Raw genomic sequence first — 20,190 nt, 5'->3', positions numbered from 1 at the left:
TAAATAGGAACGGTAAAATTCAATGAATTTAAACATTGTGTCTCCAGATCGTCCATCGCCATATCTGCTAGGATAAGTGAAATCGGAGAATCCATGGGAGTGCCGAAGATCTGTTCATAAAAACGTCCGTTAAACGAAAAGTAAGTTGAATCCAAAATTGCTTCTATTGCATATAAAAATTGAGATAAGTTAAATTTTGTGTTATCGTCCCAGCGCTTTCTTATGGCATTTACAACCAACTCTTTTGGGACGTTTGTAAATAACGAAGTTACATCCAACGAAATCATAATGTTGTCTTCATTAATAACTGTATTCTTGATATTTTTGACAAAGGACCAACCATCTTTAATGTATGAATTTGATTTCTTTAGCGATTTATACAGAATATTGTGGATGTAACTGGAAATATTATATACCGGGCTTCCCAAAGCAGATACTATAATTCTCAACGGAAAACCGTCTTTATGAATCTTTGGCAGACCGTAAGAACGCGGTAAATTACCGTTCATGCAATTTAAGTTTTTGTATGTCAATTCATTAATCAAATTATTCTTGCGCCATGATTTGACCAACTCGTTGATCTTATTGGTCAGTCTTTTCAAAGGATCCTTATTCAATTCTTTATATGTGGTTTGGTCACTCAACAGCAGATCCATTTTGTCAAAATAATCTTTTTTGTCCATTGTCCACTGAATAGCAATATTCTGCCTACTGATGCTATTGAAAGAACTAGGATTTCCGTGGCCAATATCCTTCAAAGATTTCTTTGTACCAAGAAACATATTAATTATTCAGACAGATGTATCCTCAATTCGTTCGCTATCTCCAGGAGGTATCTACGCGAAAATAATAACGACATTATGGTCACGAGAGCCGACAAGAGTCAGATTACTGTCGTTATGGACAAAAAAGATTATTTTGACAAAATGGATCTGCTGTTGAGTGATCAAACCACATATAAAGAATTGAATAAGGATCCTTTGAAAAGACTGACCAATAAGATCAACGAGTTGGTCAAATCATGGCGCAAGAATAATTTGATTAATGAATTGACATACAAAAACTTAAATTGCATGAACGGTAATTTACCGCGTTCTTACGGTCTGCCAAAGATTCATAAAGACGGTTTTCCGTTGAGAATTATAGTATCTGCTTTGGGAAGCCCGGTATATAATATTTCCAGTTACATCCACAATATTCTGTATAAATCGCTAAAGAAATCAAATTCATACATTAAAGATGGTTGGTCCTTTGTCAAAAATATCAAGAATACAGTTATTAATGAAGACAACATTATGATTTCGTTGGATGTAACTTCGTTATTTACAAACGTCCCAAAAGAGTTGGTTGTAAATGCCATAAGAAAGCGCTGGGACGATAACACAAAATTTAACTTATCTCAATTTTTATATGCAATAGAAGCAATTTTGGATTCAACTTACTTTTCGTTTAACGGACGTTTTTATGAACAGATCTTCGGCACTCCCATGGATTCTCCGATTTCACTTATCCTAGCAGATATGGCGATGGACGATCTGGAGACACAATGTTTAAATTCATTGAATTTTACCGTTCCTATTTATTACAGATTTGTGGACGATGTTTTTGCAATAGTGCCACGCACAAGAATTGATGAAATTTTAACTAATTTTAATAATTATCACGAATGCTTGAGATTTACTTACGAGATGGAAATTGATTCGTCGATTAGTTTTTTAAATGTTAAAATCATTCGGTCGGGAACTAGACTTATTACCAATTGGTTTAGGAAACCTACATGGTCTGGGAGGTACATCAATTATTATTCGAACCACCCGCTAAAATATAAAATTAACACTATCTATAATTTAGTCGACCATGCTATTTTATTATCTAATGACTGCTTCAAACAAGAAAATATCAAGCTAGTATATGACACCTTAATCAATAATTGTTTTCCAGAACATATCATACGTAGACATATTCAAAAAAGAATTAATTTTTTAAATAATCGCGACCACAATGATATTGTTGACGTGAATCCTACTCATCGTTTAGACAAGACTCATTTTATTACAATACCATACGTAGAGAATACGAGTCATGATCTGTACCCTCTTTTGCAAAAAAGTGGTTTTAATGTCGTCTACAAAATAACAAAAAAAACTAAATAATTTAATTAGACGCGGTAAAGATAACTTACACAATAATGACAAGACAAGTGTTGTATACAAATTAAATTGTAAGGATTGTAATTTATCATTCATTGGGCAAACAAAAAGACATTTACGTACGAGAGTGAAAGAACATTGTAATAATATAAAGTTACATGAAACTAATCATTCGGTCATTAGCAAACATAGATTGGAATCCGGACATGATTTTGACTGGTCGAAACCCAATATTTTGCGTAATGAAAAGTATGTTCGAAAAAGAGAGATTGCTGAGATGTTCTTTATCAAGAGATTTAATAATCTAATCAACCTACAGAAAGACAAGGATAGTTTAAAGAACATTTACGACAAAATAATAAAGCTCACGTAGTTTCGTTTTTCCTCTGGTTGTGTTCAATTTCTTGATGAAGTCTCACACGGACGCCTCAGTTTCTCTCAAATTCGAATCTAGTTAAATAACATTTTTTGTTAATGTGACTTGTGCAGGTTTACAAGATTATCGTCTATGCCTGTCTCCTGATTTTTATTACATCGATAAAAAATTGTTCACACTTTAATTCGTTGTGCGTACTATGTATTCAAACTGTTAATTAATTAATTAATTTATTTATAAATCTTTTCCAGTATATACTTGATAAGGACCACAACCATATGGTCGAAACGTCGTATTAATAAACAAATTTTCTGGCTAGTTTGGTCGATACTTTTTTCAATGATCTTTTCAATTTTACATAAACCATAAAATAGTAAAATATTCATTTCTCGATTATCCTATCTTAATACTTTTACAAAATAATGAGAGCAATCAATTGGTATAAAGAAAACATACAGTTATTTTTAAGAAAAAATATGTAATTATTGCATATTTTTTCTTTGAAACAACTATGTTTTTTCTTTATACTAATTGATTCCTCTCATTATTTTGTACATAAAAGTATTAAGGTAAGATAAAAATGAATATTTTACTAGATATTTTATGGTTTATGTAAAATTAAGATATTATTTTAAACCTCATAACTCGAAAAACACTCATTGAAAGAATACTTTATTATAGTTTTGGAAAGCACTTGAGGCAATCTATAAGAATATGCAAAAGTATATAAGGTGCCCCACTTAAAAAATTGGAGGTGACCTTCACGTGTCTTTCAGGTGACTTTTCAAGGTCAAACTAATGACACCATCTTATGTCCCCCTTCAAGCCATATAACTTTTGGCTGAAACATTTTTGTCCTAAACTTATGGATTTTGAGATATTTCAGTGCGTAGATTAAAATGACCTACTGTATCTTGCTTTATTTTTTTTAACAACGATCTATCCCTTAGATCAATTTATAAAAAATCTATGTTGCACATTGCTACCTAAAGATATTTAAGAAAAATCAAATAGGTAAAACAGTCTTTGATATCGAAAACAAATTATGAAAATTTAAAATATTTTTTTTTCAATGTAATTATTATTCAACATTTATCTCAATTTTTTCATGAATGTGATTTAATAGTATCTAAAACATATTTTTTTTGATAATGATTCATCGAACCATTTATGAGAAAAAAAAATATTAAAAATTTACTTAATCCATTTAACTAACTCTTTAATCGATTTATAGAAAATGTATGCTGTAGATTAATGCTCAAAAATATTACAAAAGAAAAATGGTACCAAGCGCCTATGATGAAAAAAAAATTTTGAAATTTAAAATATTTTTTTTCCGATGTTGTTATTTTCGAATTTGGACCCCAATTTTTTTTTTAATGCGGCACAATTATTTCCAAATTACATATTTTTTTTAAAACAATTTATTGAATCGTTTAGGAGAAAAAAATTAATTTCAAAAAAAGAAAAATTATTTTTTACTCTTAAGCACATGCAGTTTCGAGGTTAATATTTTAGAGAATTGTAAGTTCCATCAATAGTAATTTACAGAAAAAATTTCAGCCCTATACTTGCAGGGGCAGATTGGCCATGCTTACCCAGTCTTTGTTATATTATTAATTCATGCATTTTTCGATAATTTTATCTCAATACTTTGCATGAAATAATGAGAGGTATCAATTGATATAAAAAACACAATTGTTTTTTTAAAAAAAATATGTAATTATTCATTGCAAATTTTATTCATATTTTTTTCTGGATATAAAAGCATGGGAATAAAATCATTAAAAAATGAATTTTACGAGAAAAATAAATCTTAAAATTTATAAAATTAAGAAATTATTTCTCTTAAATCTCACATAATTTGTGCGGAAAGTATTTAATGGGAAAACATTTTATTATAGTATTTTTTGGAAAGCTCTTGAAATATGCTAGAATAAGAATGCATGCTAAAAAATGGTAGTTTCCAAAAATTTCAGAGTGATCTTTATGTAACATTGACAACTATTCAAGATCATTATGATATTACTAATGTTTCACTTAAAATCCTACAACTGTTGTATTTAACATTTAACATTTTTTTCTATATATATCTTGCATATTTTGGAATTTAGGTCTTCCTTTTTTTTGTATATATACACATATATACACATACACATACATAAATAAAGAAAAATTTATATTAATGTTATTAAAGTAAATCTGTATAAAAGGGAATTCATGCACGATTTCACATAGGTTAATATAAAATGAGGTCCATTTACTCATGTTAGAACGCGTACGCTGGTAATCATAAGTGGAGGAGATAACAGATATGTGATACGGAGTGGACTTCGCTTTAGGAAAGTTGCAAACCTATGTGGAACTGTACAATTATAGACCTCGTTTCGCACTGACTCAGAGGTGGAGTGGACCTCGCTTCGCGTGAAAAGTTGTAAACCTATGTGGAATCGTATAACAATAAACCTCGTTTTATATTAACTCAGAATATGAAGTGTACCTCGCTTTGCGTGGAAAGTTGCAAACTTATGTGGAATCGTACTCTTCAATAAACAATGATCGACGGCTAAAACCTTTGGAATGTTACTCAGGAGGATTACCTTGACAACATATGTCAAAGTCAAAGTCATACGAGTAGAATCGCCTTTTATGCAGGTTTACCCTCCTATATCTTTTTATGTGGAATATTGTGAGAAATCGATTTTGTTTACAAATTAAGACAATATTATTTATAAAAACTTGGTTGACTTTTACATGGCATCTACATTCAAGGTCAAATTAATATTTCTATTTTCCCCCCTCCTAACTTTTATTTGAAACATATTTTTGAAAATGTATTGTTTTCGAGATATTATAGTGTTACGTCCAAAGGAGCTCACGATTCTTTTCTTTTCCTTATCTGGTGCACATGTGCATGACTTCCGAAAATCGTTAATGATAGTTAAATTGAATTCTCAGTAAATACTCCAAAATAACAATCAGATATTCACGGACTGATAAAAGTAGCATCTGGCTAAATAAGGCGGCAATCAGTTAGACGAATTTGATATTTTCTGATCACTAAAAAAAATTCACAAAATTCAAACAAGCTACAGAAAATAAAGAAAACTATTTACAAAACGCGAGTGAGCGGATGTCGCGACAAGCACCCGTTTCTCAAGGGGGTAGTAAAAGTCATCCCCTTATCTCTAACAGATGCATCTTACAAAGCATAAATTATCATCACTTCCGATACTGAGAATCCTAAGTCCCCCGTTTTGAAAGATGCTCTCCTATTCGCGGACAAATGTAATTAAATTCTGATTTGTTGCATTTGTTTTAAAATGTTCATAAGTAGGGACAGAAAGGAGATCACGGAAATCTAACGAGGGTTTCTATTCGTCAACTTCCCTTATTCCTCACGCTGGGAAAGGGTAATCCAAAACGATATATAAGCGCGAACTTTGGACAAATCGACACTCAAAAGAAACACAATCAGTCAGACATACATTCATTCTTTCTGCGGTTGCTAGTTCACCTATTTGCTCAGTTACATATTTACGTAGTTGCTCGGTTATATACTTGCTTATCGAGTCAGTGCAAAAATCTCAACCAAGGGGGCCCAGCAGCAACCACCCTCTTCAACGACTATCAATTCAGCTAATATCTCGCCATCCTCAACGCCAAGGGGGTCCAACAATAATTCGTATCGATTTGTCCACGCTTTTTTAAATAGTAAGTCTTATTTTTTTAATTTATTAAGTTCCTCTTCCCCCATCTTCCTTTATTGATAATATTCGCTTCCCTAGTGGAACCTTCGAGGAGATCCGCTAGAATTCACGCAAAGCGCCTCCGATACCGACACAATCGTCGTACCCGCCGACTACTGGCTCGGGTCGTCGCCGACCCCTCTTTCACTCTGAATTTAAACGATATAAACGCGAATCTTTCCATCACCCGAATTTTTTTGAACAATTTCCAAGGAAATACGCAAGACTCCTCGTATCCGTCCCCTCAACCTTCTTCCCCTAATTACTCCCCGTACCTGTCTCCGGGAACTCTTCCTCCAAGCTAGTCCCCAGTGTATGACACACAACCTGATTTTCCGCAGTTATCACCTTCTCCTTCTCCACCCCACTCGGTAGTCCCAGATCCTCATCTCTTGTCTCCTCCTCCTCTTCCTCCCCCTGTTTACTCCGATATCGATCTTAGTGATCGGATCGTCTCCGAAATCCTCAGCTCGACTTATCCTCCGTACTCTCACACCATCTTCCCGGGTCAATTCACCTTGGGCCCTGGTTCTATTCATATTCCAACTCTCAAGGCCTTCTCCGCACCGCTCTTTCTGACATTCCCATACCTTGCTTTACTCCCTTCACCAGATATCCCATCGCTATTCCCGTAGAATTCTTCCGGGAAAGATATCCTCCAGATTCCGACCAACCTCACCCCGTCTCGCATACACCCACACATACACACACAATCACGCTTAATGTACCCACAAACATACAAACAATCACACTTAATATTGTACTAGAGCCGTAACTAAAATGTTTATGTAAGTTTTATCTTTTTATAATGTACAATAAATTTAATTAATTTTATTTCTTTTAAATCCAACTTAATCAATTCCCCCTCATCACCCACGCTCCTGAATCGCACTTGGTCCCGTCCCGGGTAAAAAGGATTAAGTTCCTTTACCAAAAAGGGGACCGTCGAGCGAGCATTCGAACTAAAAATAGAGTAAAATCGACCCTTGTGGTCGTTGACTCTCCTTTGAGGGTCGTTGACTATCTTTGGCTCTCCCGCAGGCTCGCTCGACCCGAGACACTTGCCCTTTAAGGCACCTGTTCTCGGGATACAAGTGTTACGCCCTTCCTTCGGCCCATCCTTCCTTGGGCCTGGACGTAACAATAGTTGGTTAGATTCCGATATCTTTGGCGCCATAATGTAAAAGCAAATTCTGATAGTATTTTTAATGCACAACATGGGAAAAATAGTTAAAAAATTCTACGATCAATACATATCATTAATAAACAATTTTAACGTTAAACTTTTTAAGTTCAATATAAGCTTCATTTGAAATATATCGTAAATGTACATATAAGACTACATTATACACAAAACATTGTCTACATTGTGACACTCTTGTTTACATTTTATAATAACGCTCATCCTTGACATACATATTTATGTTTAGTACTCTGCAGCAGTTAATACAATTCACACTTTATCATGTACGCAAATATTCATCCTCGTCTTCATCCAAAAATTAGTAAATTTTTCAATTTTTCATTCATTTCACGATATTCTTTCTACAAATGAAACCACGCAAACTTTTCTTGAGGAACTGAGACTTATTCCTTCTCCTACCTCGGCACCGCCCAATTGTTGCGGATTACCAATGAAAGTTAAAAAATTAAGTGCTTCAAAATTAGGATGGATATGGCGTTGTTCAACAAAAACAACGAAAAAGAAAGGTACAAAATCTTGTCGTAAAAGCATAAATCCAACCGAAAATACATTTTTTGAAGAAACAAAGTGCAAAATTAGTTTACAGGACATCGTTGCAATTTTAATTTGTTTTGTTCTACAAATGAAAGTTACCGAAGTCATTCAAAATTTACGTTCATGGCGTCATCAACGTGGTGATAAAGAATCATCAGTTCTCATCATGTTAAACCATTCGGTGGCAAAGATAAAACTGTACAAATTGATGAAACATTTTTAACAAAAAGAAAATACCATCGAGGCCGGCTTACAGAGCAAATGTCCATCGTTGTTTTGGGTATCTATTGTAAGGAAGATAAAACTGGCATTTTCTTTAAAGTAGATGGAAAAAGTAAACGCGATTTATGGCCATATATTAAGAAGTTCATTGATCCCAAAACTTCTAGAATTTGTACAGATAGTGCGAAACAATATCATGGTGTTGAAAACGTTATTTCATCTACTTGTACACATCATACTACGAATCATAGCATCGCAGAATTTGTAGCAGCGAATGATTCTACAAACACAATCAACGATCTAGAATGTCAAAATAGACTCCTAAAAAAAGCAATTGTTTCTCGAAAAAACACTGCAGCATTATATCAATATATGGCATTATATTATTACCGGAAAAATATATTAGAAAAAGAATATCAACATGACCATGGATCACAAATTATGCACTTTTTTGAAGACGTTGCTAGAGTTTATCCTGGTTGGATAAATGGAGAAAAAAAAGATATACTTACTTTGAAAAATCTTGAACCTTTTCCACAAGATATTAATAATATTGAAGATAATTTACTAAAATCATCTAAATATCAACATGAGCTACCAATTAATGAAGAGTTTAATTTTGAAGACAGTTCTGATGATGATGCTGATATTCCATCATTTGATTCATTATAATCAATAATAGTTACTACGTTACAATATTTTATTTCTATTCTAAAAAAATCATTATGTTAATAATTATTTAAACAAAACGTTATTTACTACAAATTAATAAATAAATTCATTTGTTTCATACATTTACAATAGTTTGATTTATAAGTAAAATTTCGCTCTTCCTCAAGAGTACGTACGTAACAATTTTCAATATCGTAAAAAAAATCAACAATGTAAAAGTGAATTATTGTTGCATCTTATTTCAATATACAAAAGATACACAATGTCAAACGAAAACGTATATAGATTATATACAGCGTCATTAAGATTAATATTGTTTATTAATGATATGTATTGATCGTAGAATTTTTTAACTATTTTTCCCATGTTGTGCATTAAAAATACTATCAGAATTTGCTTTTACATTATGGCGCCAAAGATATCGGAATCTAACCCAATAGTTTATTATAGTTTACCCTACTGAAAAAAATCACATCACGAAATCACGTCACAAAATTAGATAATTAAGTCACGTAATTAATGACATAAATAAATAACGTAACAAAATGTTTCGGTACCTGGTTCATGTAATTTTAAAAAATTACGTGATGTAAGGAAATCATATTTATGAAATTTTATGTTTTGATCTAAAAAGGTTATGTTAATTAAATAATTTTTGTAAGGATTATATTGTATTAAAATTTAAAGATCTTGATATCTTCAAAAAAGGTAAGGTCTCGATATTTTTAAATTAAAATATAGAATAATGGAGTCTATTATATATATATATATATATATATATATATATATATATATATATATATATTAGGGTGGAGCGATGAAAAAAATTTTTGAATTCTTATATGCTCGGGGGTGAAAAAGATGCGATTTGTTGTAAAAACAATATTTGGAATATTTCATCTTGATCGGAGTTTATCTTCTGCCTCCAACTTTTATTAGATCTTAAAGAAAAATGTCCATTTGCGAAACTGCATGTGGCATTTATATTTATTTACAACTTTTAGCTAAACAAAATTTTTGTGATTACCCAGACTTCACCACGAAGAGGTAGCTGTAAATCGAAGTCCATTTCCTTTTTTTTAATTTTTTTAATTTTTAAAATTTTTTAAGTTTTGTCTTATTTTTTCAAGTTTTTTTTTATTTTTGTTTTATTTAAAATTTTTTTATTTTTCTTATTTTATATTCTTTTAAATATATTTAAATATATTTAAATGATATATTATTTAATATCTTTTTTTGTATTTATCATTAACAAATTTTAAACAAACTTTTTATTTTTAAGCAAATATATTTTTGTACTTCTTTAAATTTTTATAAAAAGGAAAAATTAATCAATTAATACAGTGGTCTCAAAGATAAAATCTAAATGAAATATAATTAATATAATTTAGGCAAGAAAAAAGCCACAAGGTATAGATGTAATATGCAAAAAAATTGTTAGAATTATTAAAATAACTTGTAAATTACAGATGTACACGCAAACGTTTCGATCTATTCCAGATCCTTCTCAATGCTAACATAATAGAAAATACAAAAAATATAAATATAATGAGTGAAAGGTCGCTCGCAAATAATAATGTTTGCAAAATTTGAATCGAAATACACAGTCAATATTCAAATTAATGAAAAAAAATCGGTGCAGATAAAATATTCATCAATGTAGCGGAATATACAATAATAAAATCGAAATATATAATTGTTCGCGAATGAATGCGTCGTTAGTGGAGGCGCGCGACACAGAGTTTGTAAAGAACACCACACGATTGAAATAAAGAACGAGCCACGACACGTATATTTTTTTGTATTTTTCTAGAGTTTTTATTTTAAAGACACCATACAATTAAATATAGAAAGTTAATATATACAATTATTTCACAGAGTGAAATGTGAGAATGGATTCCGTCCTCGGACTGTTGAGCGAAGTAACGAAACGGTTTTGTCGAACGCGGTTCTACTAATAGCAAGCAGTTTTACTGTAAGCGGTTTAACTAAGCGGCGTAAAGTGCGAGACTCGAAAAAGTGCAAGACTTCGCCTGATCCACGTGCGGTGCCTATTATATACCGAGCGAATTTTTGGGCCCGTTGCGACGTGGACCAATTGATTTCATAATTTGGCGGTGACCTTAGGGCGCCGTGCCTTATTGGCCACCGATGAGGTCAGGAGTTAGAATTTTGACAGTAGTCATGCGCGTGGTCCTTTTTGATCAGCTGATTGGCGATCAGCTGATCGTGACGTATGGGCGCGCATGCTCGTATGTAGCTTAGATTTTGTCGACGGTTGACAATGTTGTTGTCAACGAGCATGATTAGCGTTTCTTTAGGCGTTGAAAAAAAGTAAAACAACTTGAACGTTAGAGTTTTTCCTATCGATCGAAGGCTCGAGAAAGTTTTCGATGCCTGTTAAATTTAAATTTAGAAATTATAATTGCTGATTATAGCTTTTGCGGTTTATTAAATCTAGACGATTTTTATGATTTTTGAACATCCCGCCCGCCTCGTCAGTACATGACGAAACTCGCGAGTGTGTGCGGGTTTAGACAGGTGTCGCAAACGGTTTGATTGATGAATGGAATGTGATGATGACGTAGCCTATTGACACGTGTAAGTTAGTCTGCTGGAGTTTCTTGTGTGAATAAGTAGTGTGATGCAGTGAAATTGTACATCGTGATTTTTGTGATTTTGCTAGTGCAGTGAAATCAGAGCTGAGGTGAACATCGTGAATTGTGATACAAGTGACAGTGAGCGCGAAATTCTAAGGCGATAAATTGCGCGTAAAACTAGAGAACGAAAGAAAGATTGATAATGCGGTTTGTACAAAGTAACAAACGTGTGTAAATAAGATTACATATAGTTACGCAAAATATGATACAATTGAACATAAAGATTGACACGAGAGAGAGAAAAAAATAAAAAATAAAAAAAAATTGAGATTGCGACGGTGATCTCACGCGCTCCGTTGAGGCGATGGCGGTGCTTCGTTGGTTCCGGGCAGAAGGACGATTTTCACGATGGGACTTACGAGCTCGGATGATGCAGTGCGCACAGTGACCACGCGCGGTACGCCGTCTTCCCCGGGGTGTAGTGCCGTGATCCGGGCGAGTGGCCAACGGGTTGGAGGTGTTACCTCGGTGCGCACGAGGCACAGGTCGCCGATTTTGGGGCTGGCTTCGCTTCTGGCCCATTTCGGTCGTGACAAGAGAGCCTGGAGATATTCGCGGGACCATCGCTGCCAATAATGATCCCGCATTTTTTGAAGAAGCTGCCAACGTGTTAGCGTGTTATCCCTTTCAGTGGCTAGCGACGGCTCAGGGACGGGAGGGAAGCTCCGATGAAGAAATGTCCGGGTGTAAGTGCTGTCAAATCGTCCGGGTCGTCGGTCAGCGGCTGCAGTGAGCGCGAATTGAGGCACGCCTCCACCTGTGTAAGGAGGGTTGTCATCTCCTCAAAGGTAAGCGTTGCCTCACCGATGACCCTCCTGAGGTGATGCTTCGTCGATTTGACGGCTGCCTCCCAGAGTCCGCCGAAGTGAGGTGCTGAAGGGGGGTTAAATCTCCATTTTATTCCATCGGAGGCTGCGTAAGCGATGCGACGGCCGTCGGAAGTGGATGCGCTGAACATCGCTCGAAGTTCCCGGCTTGCTCCAATGAAGTTTGTGCCGCAATCGGAGAACACCTCGTGACAAAGGCCTCGCCGGGAGACGAAGCGGCGGAACGCTGCTAGGAATGCCTCAGCGGTGTAATCCGACGCTACCTCCAGATGGACCGCCTTGGAGCTAAAGCAGACGAAAACAACAATAAAGCTTGTGTGCTCGATGACCTCGCCCTTTCCCGGTTCGAATTAGAATCGGGCTGGCGTAATCAACCCCTGTTCGTTGGAATGGGCGGGCCGGAGTTACTCGTCCCCGTGGAAGGCTGCTCATCAATGGTTACGGTGTGGTGGCTCGTCATCGTGTGCACGTTGTGCAACGATGGATGGACCTTTTGACAACGGCTCGACCTCGTGGGATCCAAAATCGCTGGCGCAATGCTCCGAGAGTTGCACTCCTCCATGTAGTGTTCGGCGGTGGCAGGAGTCCACCAGGAGGTGAGCCACCCAGGATTCCGATGGGATGATCATTGGGTGCCGTTCGTCCTGAGAGAGGATTGCGTGCTTGAGCCGGCCCCCGGCTCTCATCACTCCGTTGTTGTTCAGAAACGGGCATAGCGAACTTCGTGATGGCAAGGCGTGATCTTTGCTCAATGAGGAGATCTCTGGACGGTAGTGCAGTGTTTGGGCTGTGTAAATCCAGTGGATCAGTGCCGCGTCGACCTCGTGCAGTTCAAGTGATGGTGCGGTGCTAGTGGAGTGAGATGTGGATGGCTTGGTGTTGTGTCTCCAGCGACGACACCAGGCTGTGACTCTCAGGAGCCGGTGCAGTGAGGAGAAGCGGAGGAGGATCTCCGGCTCGGTGATTACTCGGCTGACTGCGTTGAACGAGGCGGCGCTTCGTTGTTCGGGCAGCTCAACGTCGGTCACGCTGCAGTTATCGTTTGGCCAAGACGTTTCACCTTGACAAAGCCAGGCGGGCCCTGTCCATCACAGTGGATGATCGTTCAGCTCGCTTGGTAGGATTCCTCGAGATGCACAGTCCGCCGGATTTTCTCGTCCGGGCACGTGTCTCCATTGGGCCTCTGGAAGTTGTTGCTGAATGTGCGCCACCCGATTAGCAACGTACGTCTTCCAGCGGGAGGCGTGCCCTTGGATCCAAAACAGCGCGACCTTGGAGTCCGACCAGAGGATGACAGGCGCTGTGGACAGATTTAAGACGGTGCGGATGTGAACCGCGAGATTGGCCAGGAATGCGGTGGCGCACAACTCGAGTCGCGGCAGCGACACTGGTTTCACCGGGACGACCTTGCCCTTGGCTATGAGGAGGTGAAGTGTGGTCTTCCCTTGTGTCGTGACGCGGAGGTAGATGACGGCGGCGTATCCTCGTTCTGAGGCGTCGGCGAATCCGTGCAGCTCTACCTTTGTGCTCGGTCGCTGCTTAACCAGCGAGCGACTCTGAGTTTGTTCAGACGTGGAAGCTCGGAGAGGAAGTTCCTCCAGGATTGTGCATCCGCTGGTGGAAGAGGTGTGTCCCAATCCATTTTCTTTAGCCACGCGGAGTGAATGAGGATCTTCGCCCTCATGGTAACTGGAGTGAGCCACCCCAGTGGGTCGAATAATCGAGCGGTTTCGGACAGGACGCGCCTTTTTGTTAGTTCCTCGAAGTGACGTGCCTGTGTGGAGAAAGTGAAGTGATCGGTTGCTGGATGCCAGTGCAATCCCAGTGTGGAGTGCTCCGCTTGTGACCACGACGGAGGAGATGTGAGCAGGTGCTCCCCTGGTACTCCAGCCAGGATGTCAGGATGGTTGGCTGCCCACTTTCTCAGAGGAAACCCGCCCGCCGTGCACAGGCTGCGAAGTTCCCTCTGGAATGAAGTGGCTTCCGGCAAGGTACTGGCTCCCATAACGATGTCATCCACGTAAGTATCGCAGCGCAGCGCGACAGCTCCGCGTGGAAATCGAGGGCCTTCATCGGTGGCGAGCTGGTGGAGGGTCCGAATTGCCAGGAATGGTGCGCACGCTAGACCGTACGTCACGGTCTTCAGGCGGTATTCGCTCACCTCGTCAGCGAGGTTGTGTCTCCAGAGGATGCGTTGGAAGTCGCAGTCCCTTGAATCAAGGAGAATCTGGCGGTACATTTTTTCGATGTCTGCCAGAAATACGTAACGGTGCCACCGCCAGCGCAGGAGAATGTCGGCGAGGGGTGGCAGGAGGTTGGCTCCGACGAGCAGGTGCTCGTTTAAGGAAGTGCCGGATTGCGTACGTTGCGACCCGTTGAATACCACCCGGAGCTTGGTAGTGGTACTGGTGTCCCGCAGCACTCCATGGTGCGGTAAGTAGCATACTGTGGTGTAGTTTTCTGTTGTGGTCGCGTTTACTGCCTCCATGTGTTTCAGGTTTTCGTACTCCTGCATGAAGGAGCGGTACAGACTGCCAAAGTGAGCGTCTTTTGAGCAGCGACGTTCCATAGTGTGGAGCAAACGCTCGGCTGGTTTGCGGGTTTCGCGTAGAGAAGGCGGTGGCCCAGTGAACGGAAGCCTTACGACATACCGTCCTGATGTCGTGCGGCGGCAAGAGCTTACGAAGAGTTTTTCGCATCTTTGTTCTTCCGGAGTTGGAGCGACAGGAGCGGAAGGTTCCTTCTCTTGCTCTCAAAACCGCTGAACTAGGTCGTTCAGCTCGTGGTCGACGGAACATTGGTGAGTGCTGGGGCTGCTCTGGAGTGTGGCCCTGTGACCTCCTGACAGGATCCATCCAAGCGACGTTTTTTGAGCTACGGGCTCGTCCTTGCGTCCCCTGCGAATGCCATCTTGAATGATGGCGGAATATACGTCCGCGCCGAGCAATAAGTCGGGTCTCGATCGAGGTACTGCGAGTCCGTCAGCGGGAGGCCGCGAATATGAGGCCAGGTGTAGCTGTTTCGCACTATAGGTCCCTGGTACGATGAGAGACGCGGTAGGACGTACGCGAGGACGGAGAAAGATGCTCCTGTAACCGCAGAAGAAAGACTACACGAAAGTTTACCGCGAGTTTTTCCGGACGCTCCTCCAATGCCTGCAACGAACATTGAGGAACGGATTCGCGGCAAACTCAGGCGCTGAGCCAGGGCCTCGGAGACCAGAGAGACTTCTGATCCCTGGTCGATTAGTGCCCGAACGTCTTGAGGTCTTCCCAAGTGGTCGCTGATGGTGACGCGTGCGGTGGCGAGGAGGATCGCTTTGCGGTCCGATGCGAGTCGGGTAGCGGAGAGAGAACTCGCTCCGTCGGCAGGCGTGTAAGCTTCGTGTAGCAAAGTGTGGTGTTTGGCCTTACAGATGAAGCAGGTTTTGACCGATTGGCATTTGGCCAGGAAGTGGTTACCGAGACAGTTGTAGCAAAGCTTGCTTGTTTCCACGATGGTTTTCCTTTCAGTCGCGAGCTTCGCCTTGAACTTGGAGCACTGCATTATCGAGTGCTTGTCCTTGCACACCGCGCACCTCGAGGAGTCAGAAGCGATTTTGGCGAAGTGTGACTTAGCTGATCGGGAGGATTCCCCGAATTTCACGACGGAACTCGGCTGCACGGCGTTGAGCGTGAGGATCTGCTTCGATATAAACTCCATTAAGATCGTCATTGCTTGGGGGATCGACGGAATCTCGTATCGAGGTCTCCCATTTCCTCCGGGTTTGCGGATCGAATCGCTCGACGAGCAGGAAGTTGAACAAGTCCATCCCGTTCGTGGCAATGGGCCTGTCAATGCTCTCTTGAGCGTTGATGGCAGTCGTGGCAACATTGAAAATGCGGCTCAGCTCGCTGGCGGTTGCGGCCTTCATTTTCGGCGCGGCGGTGTAAGCGGCGAAGTTTGCGCGGATGAGCTCCCGCTTGTTCTCGTAATGAGCGCTTAAAATTGACCACGCTCGCTCGTAATTGCCCCCGACGATTGGCAATGATCGTATCATTTTTTCCGCAGGGCCTGTCAAACTGGTACGGAGGTAATGAAGTTTCTCCACGTTGCAGACAGACGGATTGTCTCCTATTATGGACTGAAAGATATCACGAAACGCTGGCCAGTCTCCGTAATCGCCCGAGAACATCTGGAGCTTTATCCGCGGCAGCGAAGTCTTAAGTGAGTGCTCCGGTTGAGTCTCGTCCTTGGGCGCGATGAACGACTCGCCCTTAAGTTTGTTCGCGTATTCAACCAGCATGCTCCTTTGTGTCACGTATGTAGTTTCCGCAATATCAACAAAATCTGCTTTTGCGTACTCACTCTCAAGATATTTGTCTTTCAGCGCCGCTACGATGAGATCGTGATGGGTCTCGAATTTGGTCCATAAAGTCTCGAGGATGCGGAGGCGAGCCTGAATTGCCTCGGCGGTGATACTCGAGACGCCAATCTTGCGTAGATTATCCACGAAGCGAGACATTCGACCGTGGATGTCGTTTTGCGCTTCGAGTAAAGCCACCTCCTGGAGTAAAGCCTTTAGATCAGCACTCATGTCTGTTAATTGTCTGTCTGCACAGGTTCGCGCACTGGTTGGCACACAAGAACTTCACCCACGAACTGCGGATGCGGATCGACAAGATCCGGCTCGAAGGACCAGAAATGTTCGCGAATGAATGCGTCGTTAGTGGAGGCGCGCGACACAGAGTTTGTAAAGAACACCACACGATTGAAATAAAGAACGAGCCACGACACGTATATTTTTTTGTATTTTTCTAGAGTTTTTATTTTAAAGACACCACACAATTAAATATAGAAAGTTAATATATATAATTATTTCACAGAGTGAAATGTGAGAATGGAATTTCGTCCTCGGACTGTTGAGCGAAGCAACGAAGCGGTTTTGTCGAACGCGGTTCTACTAATAGCGAGCGGTTTTACTGTAAGCGGTTTAACTAAGCGGCGTAAAGTGCGAGACTCGAAAAAGTGCAAGACTTCGCCTGTTCCATGTACGGTGCCTAGCTATAAGCATCTGGCTCCCGATTAAATTTCTTTTCGCATCCTATAGCACACAACATCCTATAGCACACAAAAAGGACGTAATTATTGGTGACAAAATTTTTAAATTATCGCATCCTCGGTTTCATGAGAAGAATTTTAGACTAATTTTTGAGATATTTTCTAATAATGGTTATCCTACAAATTTCATTTTCTCCACAATCACGAACAGAATTAAGTCTCTTATTCATAACAGTATGGTGCCCCCTTCTTCTCCTACTTCCCATCCTTCCTCCTCTCCCTCTCATTCTTTCTTTGTGATTCCATACATAAAAGGTGTTTCCGAGCATTTTAAAGAAATTGCTGCTAAACTAGATAAATCTCTTGCTTACATCGTGTTAAACAAACTGAATCGTTTCATAAAAACGCATAAAGATCCATTACCGACAGATAACACAGGCCCACAAAAAAAAGTGAAGTTTAATGTCCATAAAAGAAACCATTGTATTCCTAAGTAATTTTTCCCGCTGAATCCGAATCTGAAATCGGTTTGACCGTATCACGTCAAGTTTAAGGTCATTTCAAGGTCAAATTGCGAAAAAATCACATGCGTAAAAGAACAATGTGTATGTCTATATTTTTGGGGTCGCTGAATTCGAATCCGTAGTCCGTTTGGTCCGACAAGGTTCAGATCAAGGTCAGTTCAAGGTCAAATGTGTTAATTTTGCTTAAAATGAATTTTTGACTGCAGATTCTGAAAGAACGGAAAATTTTACGTTCACATATGTATTTTAATTTTTTTTTTGTATCATAACATATCAAGACAAACAGCCACAACACTTATGATCTTTTGCTTTTTCTCACTCTTTTGTCTTCAAATGATCTGTGTACGGGAACACGGATGCGCACTCACATGCACATATTTACAAAAAAAGATGTACGCAAACGTACACAGACGTATACAAAAATGCGTGTATGCTTGAAAGAGCCAACGCAAGGCTGTACATATATTTCCATTAAGAAATCTCAATAATTCACTCACAGCACAGTGAGGACGATTGCGAGCCCGCTTGCTCGCCGAAACTCATCGCCGATACTCGGGTTCTGAATCCCTGGATCGTAACCGATTTCTGTGTGCCTACCATGACGGCAAAGTAAAGTCTTCATATCTGCCGAATTTATCTCTGAGGTACGCCGATTTACTTGCAGTTTTTATGATTTTAGTGGTAGTCATCTGGTGGTCGACTACCAAACTTACACTTGGAACACTTCCCGAGTAGTAACTTAACTTATTTCCTATGATGAAAAGAGAAAGTACTGTGGATGGAAAGAAGAGAAAGCGAAATCCACTACACAGATCATTTGAAGACAAAAGAGTGAGAAAAAGCAAAAGATCATAAGTGTTGTGGCTGTTTGTCTTGATATATTATGATACAAAAAAAAAATTAAAATACATATGTGAACGTAAAATTTTCCGTTCTTTCAGATTCTGCAGTCAAAAATTCATTTTAAGCAAAATTAACACATTTGACCTTGAACTGACCTTGATCTGAACCTTGTCGGACCAAACGGACTACGGATTCGAATTCAGCGACCCCAAAAATATAGACATACACATTGTTCTTTTACGCATGTGATTTTTTCGCAATTTGACCTTGAAATGACCTTAAACTTGACGTGATACGGTAAAACCGATTTCAGATACGGATTCAGCGGGAAAAATTACTTAGGAATACAATGGTTTCTTTTATGGACATTAAACTTCACTTTTTTTTGTGGGCCTGTGTAATCATTCAAATGTTGTATACAAAATTTGCTGTAATAATTGCTCCGCTTCTTACGTGAGACAGACAAGCAGGCAACTTTCGACTCGCGTCCGCGAACATCGATTGAACATCGATCGACCTATAATATATTTCTCAGTTTTGTCCCAGCATAGACTGGAGGGACATGAATTTTCATGAAACAACATCAAAATTTTGGATCAAGAATCCTTCGTTCCTTAGGAGGATTATTTCAGAAATGATTCACATTACACGACAGGACAATGGCTTAAATGTTCAAAATGACACAGAAAAATTCGACAAAATCTACCTTCCAATCATTAACTTTCCGACCGTAAATCACCTTTTATTTCCTACGATTTCAAATTACTATTTTCATACATGACCGTTCCTGAATTTCTTTCCCTCCCTCCCTCCCTTCTCGCCGTTATCGGGAGCCAGGCGCTTCAACATTGCGTAGCTCAGTACGTCTCGCTGTCTTGTATGAGTTACATGCCTTTTATACTTTACTAGTGTAATTACTCTCTTTCTTGCATTTTTTTGTCGTTTGTTTAACAGGCTTTCTTACTGCTTGTATGTATTTTTTCTTGATAATTTGCATTTATTAATTTTCTTTAATTATTGCTTTCTCACATTAATTTTTCTTTTTCTTTTTCTTTTTACTGTGATATGTGTTGCATGAACGCGTGTTGCTCTGCTCAATTTATTTTTCAAATCCAGGTTTATTTGGCTTGGGATTTATTAACTTGCAAAATAAAGAATCTTTTTGGCATTAAGCAAAGTGTGGATAGCGTGCGGTATCTCTGTCCTTTACTCGCATGCCATCGTTTTTCGACGCTATTTTTCCTACACAGTTGCGATCTCTGTGTATATACCTGGTGAGTAATATGCCGATATGTAGACATATCCACATCTATATTTTGTCATCCGAAGGTTATAAATCTATTTTTCTCTATTATATATTTCGATTTTATTATTGTATATTCCGCTACA

General features: G+C 39.2%; 2 protein-coding genes across 2 annotated transcripts; both read right to left on the bottom strand.

The window, feature by feature from the left end:
* Positions 1-12,201: 12,201 nt before the first annotated feature.
* LOC105254545 lies at positions 12,202-14,963 on the bottom strand. The gene is made up of 4 exons (XM_025415033.1): positions 14,140-14,963; positions 13,533-14,083; positions 12,896-13,475; positions 12,202-12,679 (listed from the first exon to the last, which is right to left on the bottom strand). The coding sequence occupies exons 1-4, from the start codon at positions 14,961-14,963 to the stop codon at positions 12,202-12,204; spliced, it is 2,433 nt and encodes an 810-aa protein (XP_025270818.1).
* A 1,044-nt stretch (positions 14,964-16,007) lies between these two features.
* On the bottom strand, positions 16,008-16,970 carry LOC105254544. The gene has a single exon (XM_011263297.1). The coding sequence runs from the start codon at positions 16,968-16,970 to the stop codon at positions 16,008-16,010; it is 963 nt and encodes a 320-aa protein (XP_011261599.1).
* Between the last annotated feature and the right edge of the window lie 3,220 nt (positions 16,971-20,190).

Source organism: Camponotus floridanus, unplaced genomic scaffold (assembly GCF_003227725.1).
Source record: "Camponotus floridanus strain SB8 unplaced genomic scaffold, Cflo_v7.5 scaffold94, whole genome shotgun sequence".
NCBI classification, from domain to species: domain Eukaryota; kingdom Metazoa; phylum Arthropoda; class Insecta; order Hymenoptera; family Formicidae; genus Camponotus; species Camponotus floridanus.
This window is presented reverse-complemented; position numbering and strand designations above follow the sequence as displayed.

Bases quoted from the DNA above. Each gene is read 5' to 3' on its own strand.
- LOC105254545 (XM_025415033.1), bottom strand. From the start codon at position 14,963: ATGGAACGTCGCTGCTCAAAAGACGCTCACTTTGGCAGTCTGTACCGC. The intron at 13,476-13,532 runs GTGCATCTCGAG...TGTGATGGACAG, and splicing joins ACGAGAAAATCCGGCGGACT to GGCCCGCCTGGCTTTGTCAA. The intron at 12,680-12,895 runs GTTGTCAAAAGG...CGTCTGCTTTAG, and splicing joins GGATCCCACGAGGTCGAGCC to CTCCAAGGCGGTCCATCTGG.
- LOC105254544 (XM_011263297.1), bottom strand. From the start codon at position 16,970: ATGAGTGCTGATCTAAAGGCTTTACTCCAGGAGGTGGCTTTACTCGAA.